Genomic DNA, 7,267 nt, shown 5'->3' with positions numbered 1-7,267 from the left:
CCCCCCCCCCCGACCTGACCCCTGCTGGGAACCATCCTCTAAGGGGCCTTCAGTCCCAACCTAGCCCTCCCAGGGCATCTCCCTAGCCCAAAAAAGGCTCCAGCCCAAATATTAAAGCCCCTCCCCTCTTGGCAGATCCTTTCTATCTGCCACAAGGTGGCAGCTGTTTTAAGGAGGCTTGGCCTGGCCAGGGTAGGGGGGTGAGTCTGGGACTGGGGGCTGGGCTATGCCAGAGGCTGCCAGGGCAGCTGTCACATATTCCTCAGGACTGGAGCCTGGCACCCTCTTGCCCCAGTCTTGGAGCATTAGTGTTCCAGTCCCCTGTGGTACAGAGAGGTAAACTGAGGCTCGGAGAAGGTGATGACACAGTTAAGGTCACTCAGCAGAGGCATAGTCTGGCTCAAAACTATCCCCTCCCGTAGCCCAAGGGGACTTACAAGACTGCTGCTGCGGGCAGTGCCAGCAGAGGACCGGCGGCGTGTGCTGAAGGCTGGTGGGTGGGCTATGGGGGTCCCTGTATCCTCAGCTGCCTGGAAGAGGGCCTCAGGGTCTGCAGCAGCCAGGAGCAGCTCACTGGGCTCCAGCTCAGGCTCAAGGTCAGGCATAAGTGGGACCCCCAGCCGTAGGCTCAGCACCTCCACCTGCCTGCTCAATGCATCCAGCCGCTGGCTCAGTGCCGCTGTCTCTGCCCGCAGCTCTTCGGCTACCCGGGCCACTGGCTCCACAGTGGCCACAGCTGCCTCGGCTGCCTGGGTCACTGCTGCCCGGCCTGCCTCAGCCACTGCATGCAACTCCTCCAGTGCCCGGCCCAAACGCTCCTCAAGGGCTGCAGCCAGTTCAGGCCCAGGCCCTGGGACCCCCGGCATGATGTTGGTAGGATTTCTATTGGGGGTAATGGTGGGATGGTGGCAGGGGCTGCTGTCTCTGACTGCCAGTGACTGAGTCTTTCAGCTGGTCTGAGGGTGAAGGCAAGGGCAGCGGGCCTGCCCCGCCCCTGCTGTCCTCCCAGCCCACCACCAGCCAGCTGGAGCTGTGGCCCAAATAGAAACCTATTCTGGGCTCCTCTGTGAAAGGGGTTGGGGGGGGAGGGGTGGCCTGCCAAAGTGCCAGGCCTGGCGCTAGCCCTGTAGAGATGACAGACTTGCAGCACAGCAAGACTGCCTGGCTTCTGAAGGATAACTAAGACCAGAGCCCCATGCCTCACAGGTGGGGAAACTGAGGCAAGGAACCAGGAATGGGCCAGTCTGAGCCACCACATACATTAGCCTTTAAGGATCCAGTCTGCCAGTCTCCAGAACATGTACTTCTTTGCCCTTATGCCATCTGTTTTAATTGGGGAAAATGAGGCACAGGAAGTGGGGACTTGGAGCAATCTGGTGCAACAACTGTTTTGGTTTGAAATAAATGTCTGAGCTAATGTTCTCTGGCCTGCCATGGTGCTCAGAACCAACCACAGATTTTGAGCAAGTATGTCATATTCCTATTACCTGTGCCTCTTTGGTTCTAGGTGGGTAAACTGAGGGAAGTTGGTGGTGTCAGAGCTAGTCTCACTGTGACACTTCCCAACCACCTCAAGGGTCTCAGCTGGTCCTCCCCAAGCAATCCCTTGGCAAAGGGCAATTCTTGCCTCTTCACTCTCTCCTTGTCCCCCAAATCTGGCTCTAGCCATTTCACTTCAGTCAAAGTCCCATTCAGTCCCTGGTTAAGCATAGAGGGCATTACCTGGGCAGCTGGATGGCTCACTGGGATCTCTGCCCCGGCTGAGCTCCCAGCTGGTAGATCCCGGGCTTGGGAATGAATAATGGAAAGGTGCTGCATATTCGGTTCCCGTGGCACTTGCTAGGCTGCTGCTGCCTCACCTGATTGGCGTCCCTCTGCCTGTCTGTCCCCCATCAGTGCTTCTGCCCAGCCTCCACAGGGAGGTTGACACAGATGCTAATCGCTAATCTTCAATCTCCTAATAGGCCAGGCTGATCTTGGATGAGCAGATGAGCTGCTCTGCACCTTAAGGTGTTGAGCAAAGTGGGGTAGGAGCAGGGGCACTGGGGCTGCCACAGAAAGAGGGGAGCAAGCCACTACCACTCTCTCTGAGCCTCAGTTTCCCCATCTGTTCATTAGGGATGAACTAACCAATTTTGGAATAAGAGTCAGAGATCAGCATGTTGGAAGCATAAGGCCAACATAAAATGGCACTCTGAAACATCTGGTGGCTGATTCACTAGGGTTTGGCCTTACCTCTGCCACCAATTGGCTGTGGACTGTGAGCAGCCACCCTCCCTTTAGGCCTCAGTTTCCCTGTGTGTACACTTGGTGGGGAGGAGATCAGAGGAACCCTGCTAGTACTCCACTCTTAGGTGATCCATGTAGGGTTAACGGATGGTGAGGAGGGGCTCACCTTAATGCTGCAGCCTCCTTGGCTACCAGGGGAGGCATGGCTGAAGCTGGTGATGTGATTAACACTGCCCGGCCGGGCCAGGGTCCCAGGGCCACTGACATGGGTGATGGTGTTCTTGCCACGACTGCTGGTGCTGAGGAGGGTAGGGGGCGCACGCAGCCCCAGCGTCAGTTCTGGGTGGGGAGAAGGGCTGCTGTCAGGATCAGGTCGGGTGAGGGCAGTGCCAGCCAAGGCTGATGGTGCCCTTCATTTCCAGCACACCCTTTGGAAGCATCTGAGCCCTGGCTGCAGCACCTGTCCTACATGTGGAGCTGAGGCTGCAGGCACTCATACCCAGCAGTGGGGGTGGGGGCAGTGGGGAGGCCTACCTGCCCTCTGGTTGACTGTGGGCAATAGCACCCGGCCAGTGGAGGCCTGGCCACGGCCATCCTTGATCTCGATGGTGAACGTGGTCTTCATATTACCTCCTGGCTCGGCAATGCCGACAGCCACGGGCAGTGGGGCACTGGGCTCTTCTGAGCAGGCCACGGGCCCCCCTGCTCCGTTTTCAAGGGGCCTGGCAGCTAAGCCCCGCCCTCCTGGGCCCTCCTCCGGAGGGCAGCTCCGATGCTGGGCCAGGGATCGGGCTGTTCTTCCTTGCTCCTTGCTGAACCCAGAAGGGGTGTCACTGGGGCCGTGGGAGGAGGAGCCACTGGAGGAGGAGGCAGGGGTAGTGCTGGTGAGGGAGGGGCCCAGGAGCCTTGTGGAGATCGGGGAACCTAGGGCAGCATGGGGTGGGCCGTCCCGGAGCCTAGCAGCCAAAGGAGAATCAAATGTGAACTTGAGGACTCGGTCCCGCACAGAGCCAGCCCGCTGGAACGGGGAAGATCCACTGGCAAGGGGGGTGGACTCTAGAAGAAGGGACAAGAGGGCTGTCAGTGACTGGGTGGGACTGGGACTGCCCAGAGGCTGGGGGTGGTGATGATAGGCAGTACCTCGGTTCTGGGCTGGCTGGCGGGGTTTGAGCACGGACAGAGGGCGCTGGCAGGGCCCGGATCCAGCCAGGTCTGGCAGGTTGGGGAGGGGGTGGTAGCCACGTAGGGGAAGAGAAAGGAGAGTGGATGGGAGGTCCATCTTTCACATTCCTTTCCTCCATACTTCCCTAACTTTGAACCCCTTTCTGTACCCAATCTCTCCCACCTCCCCATCCCCTCCTTTCCATGCAGCTGCAACTCTCCTATGGGCACTTCCTTTCCCTCCAGCACTGACCCCAGGATGACTTGGACACTCCTGGGGGCCGGGGCTAGGCTTGGGCTGGAGGAAGGGTGCCCAGATCCTCCTGCTGGTGGGGATGGGGGACAACCCTCCTGGTCAGTGCTGCCCATGGCTCCTGCTAGGAGATGGGCACACTCCCTTATTGGGGAAAAGAATGTGCCTGAGGCCCATTGCCTTTCAAGGCTGCAGGGAGGCCTCTGGCCATGGGTGGGGGGTGGGCCTTGCTGGGGGGCGGGGACACCTCAGGGGTAGGGAGGGGGTTGGGGGAGGGATCTGAGACGGCTAGAGCTCTCCAGGCACAAGAGCCCATTCTCTGGGCAGGGAAAAGGAGGCTGGGGGAGGGGAAGGTAGATGCCTGTAGTTATCCCTGCTGGGACCCTCACCTGCTCTCTTGGTGTTAGAGGGGTCTCTGGTAGAGCTCTGGGCAGCAGGGGGCTCTGTGGGGCCAGACAGGAGCTGCAGGGGAGACACAGCATGGGCAGGGCCTGACTCCCAGACCCAGCTTACCTGCCTGGCATCCCTGCCCCTTGTTCAGACTCACCTTGTTGACAACCTGCCTCTCAGTGCTGGGAGATGCTGGAGACTCCTGGGGCTCAGTGCTGGTGGCCTTGGGTGGGCTAGGGGGTGGCTCAGGGCTGCCTGGGGCCTCAGCTGCAGAACACTGGGCCTCTGCAGGCTCCAGTGGAGGCTCAGGAGAGACAGTGGTGGGTGAACTGTTGGGGGAGGCAGGTGAGCTGGGTGTGCCTCCAGCTGGGGCTGACAGCAGGAGTGTCACTGTGGTCACATCATGGCTGGTGCCCTCAGGGGTTGGGGTTGACTCCGGAACCTCTGCTTGCTGTTCCTGTTCCTTTTGCTCTGGTACCTGCAAGGAACCCATAGGATGCAACTGAGGCTCCCCAAGTCTTGAGTGCTATCTCCACTCACTAAGGGTCAGGCTGGCTGGTGCCCAGGGCAGGGCATGCAAAGCAGAGGGGCTGGGCATGGGCATGGCTTCCTGTGGGCACACCTGCACATGCACGGGCACTGGCAAGCTAGGGTAAGTCTCTGATCCTCACTTCCCAATCTCTTGGCACTGCCTAGCCAGAGGTGGTTCAGACAGCACCAGGTCCTAATGTCAGTAGTTGGGGATGGTAGGAGACCTGTTAGGAACAGGAGCCCTGGAGAGAAGGTTCCTGACCCCTTGCCTCAGCCTAGTTAATCAGGGAGGGGGTGGGGTGGAGTACTGCTACCACTATGGACCCAGCGGCCTCTGCTGGCCACTTAGGGGATTTGCACAGCCTAATCCTTCACCCACACTCCTAGAACAGAGACAACTCTGTGGACAGTGCTCCATGAGTCAGCTGACAGTGCAGGCCCCACTAAGCCAAGGTAAGGATGTGGGCTGTTTGGTGGGTGAGGGGAAGCCTTGGAATGGGTTTAAGCAGGGGAAGTAGCAGGGAAGATTTGCATTTCCAAGAGATCCCTCTGCAGTAGAGTGGTGACTAGATGGCAGGGGTGAGAGTGTAAGTGGGAGAAATACCAAAAAGGGTGGTAGTGATGAGAAAGGGATAGGAACTTGGGGGCAGTGTAGATAGGCTGGTTTTGATGAGGAAGGCCTGGGTAGAGAAAGAGTCTGGAATTTGGGGCCAGACATTGACCCAAAAGAGTGGTCAGAGGCCTAAGATAGAGCCCCCGTGTCCCCCAAACAGACTGGGGGGCCCTCACATTTAAATACCAGTCTAGCAAAGACACAGGCACTCTATGCTATTGGCATCTGTGGGCCCAGAATACTGGGCCACCGTCCCAACCTATCCTGCTCCTTACCTCACACCGTTCTAGCCTGCGTGCTGCCCGCCCCTTGCTGTCCTCTGTTGAGCCGCTGTTGGGATGCCCACTGCACAACCTCCCAGCCAAGGTGGCAGCTGGAAGAGAAGGGGCAAGTGTCAGGTGAGAGCCTGGGAGGTGGGGAGCAGGGCAGAGGTGGGGTCAGGACAGGGCACCTACCCTCAATCTCCTGAGCCCGTATGCGGCGGATGGCGGCTCGAATCAGCTTGCGTTCCTCATATTCACTGGCACTTCGCAACTGTGGGTGAGAGGCAGGCCACAGGTGTTAGCTGTAGAGTCCTGGCCTTCACCTGTCCTACTCCCAACCCCTGCCCCCGCCTGGGCCTTACCAGCTTGGTCAGCTCTTCTACATCACTCATGGACTCTAGCCGCCCTGCCAGCCGTGCCAGGGCAGCCCGCTGCTCGGCTTCCCTCTGCTGAGAACTGCAAAGACATCATGACTGTAACTACCACTGCAATGTCTAGGCAGTGGAAGATACAGGCTAGTAAACAGGAGAGAGACCCCAGAACCTTGGCAGAAGGGGGAGCTGTGCACCCTCTCGGACGGCGCCTTGATACATGTATACGCAGGAACATGGGCACCTAATACCACATACTCAGATGTGCTGTCCACACCAGCATGGCCAAGACACCATGATCAGCACATGTTCATGCCCACAAACACCCCTCTGTATTCCAAAAGTGTACACATACTGCTATGTACACACAGCAGACATGCTCATGCTCACTCCTGCCATACACACAAGCTGAGCCTCTCACCCTATCACCTGCAGGTTCAACTCCCTGCCACTCACTGCAGCCAGTTCTCCTTGTTGTCCTGCCGCTCAGCACGGAAGCGCTTGGATGCCAGGGCCTCCTCCTCACGCTCCAGCTCCTGCCGCTGCAACTCCCGGATGGCCGAGCGAATGCGCCGCCGCTCTGCCAGATCCGCTGTGACCTCTAGCTATAGGACAGGCAGGGGCGAGGGGCAGGTCATTTTGGCTGCTAGAGGCAGAGGGCTGGCACCAGCTGCCCACAGCTCTGCCTGGGGGACAATGAGTGGCCTGTTTCTACTCCCTGTGCCCCAAGCCCTTCACGTGCCTGACTCCCACCCAGGATCCTGGAGGGGAGACCTAACTCACTGTGCCAGGGCTCCTAGGGTGCCTGCTATAATCTGTAGTTCATAGCTCACTGATTATGAGGGAGCAGCCAGCAACCGCTCATCCATGCCAAATGCCAGGTGCAAGGCCAGGCACTCCTTCCTGGAACTCAATTTCTGCCCCTCTGAGCCCTCCATCAAAATTCCAAGACATCCTCCTCCTTCCAAGGAGGAGGAAGTAACCTTGTGAAAAGGGAGTCTCCCATGGTCTAGTTCCCAAAGCACACAGTCCTCTTGGGGGTTGGCCGGCTCATCCACAGATGGGGAAACTGAGGTAGGGGCAGGTGCTTAGGAGTCCTAACTTCTTGCCTGACTGAGGGTTACTTTTTCCCCCTGCACTGGTCTAGCACTAGCCACCATTGAAGGAGCTAGGGCCCAGAGTGGGAAGGCCATTCCCTTAGCCATATAAGGCACCTGACATCAGGAGCTACCCAGGGTCCTAGAGAGGACATCCCTGGGTGACAGATGCTCCCAACAGCTCCTCATTCCCTTGGTCCCTGGGAAGCTGGAGGTGGCTGTTTAACTAGGTCCTTCTCTGGGCTGAGTCAGCCAATCCTGCTGTCTCCCCTACACCTCCACCTGGTAAAGCCCAGCCCCGGCCCCATAGTTCTAGCTCAGTGGTTCTCAACCTGTGAGTCACGACCCCCCTCCCCCCC

General features: G+C 58.7%; 1 protein-coding gene across 2 annotated transcripts in view; it reads right to left on the bottom strand.

Annotated features, from left to right (window-relative positions):
- Window positions 1-7,267, bottom strand: part of SMTN (smoothelin) — a 24,098-nt gene that overhangs the window by 9,459 nt on the left and 7,372 nt on the right. For both annotated transcript variants that reach the window (XM_023508941.1, XM_023508940.1), the window contains exons 3-11: window positions 6,268-6,416; window positions 5,803-5,896; window positions 5,633-5,711; window positions 5,453-5,550; window positions 4,191-4,511; window positions 4,033-4,105; window positions 3,370-3,441; window positions 2,764-3,285; window positions 2,396-2,568 (exon numbers count right to left, since the gene is read on the bottom strand). In XM_023508941.1, coding sequence (XP_023364709.1) covers window positions 2,396-2,568; window positions 2,764-3,285; window positions 3,370-3,441; window positions 4,033-4,105; window positions 4,191-4,511; window positions 5,453-5,550; window positions 5,633-5,711; window positions 5,803-5,896; window positions 6,268-6,416 — 1,581 coding nt within the window. The remainder of the gene's footprint in view (window positions 1-2,395; window positions 2,569-2,763; window positions 3,286-3,369; window positions 3,442-4,032; window positions 4,106-4,190; window positions 4,512-5,452; window positions 5,551-5,632; window positions 5,712-5,802; window positions 5,897-6,267; window positions 6,417-7,267) is intronic.

This window comes from Otolemur garnettii, unplaced genomic scaffold, assembly GCF_000181295.1.
Source record: "Otolemur garnettii isolate 467f Iridium unplaced genomic scaffold, OtoGar3 scaffold00294, whole genome shotgun sequence".
NCBI classification, from domain to species: domain Eukaryota; kingdom Metazoa; phylum Chordata; class Mammalia; order Primates; family Galagidae; genus Otolemur; species Otolemur garnettii.
Note: the sequence above shows the minus strand (reverse complement) of the source record. Positions and strands in the feature narration are given on the sequence as shown.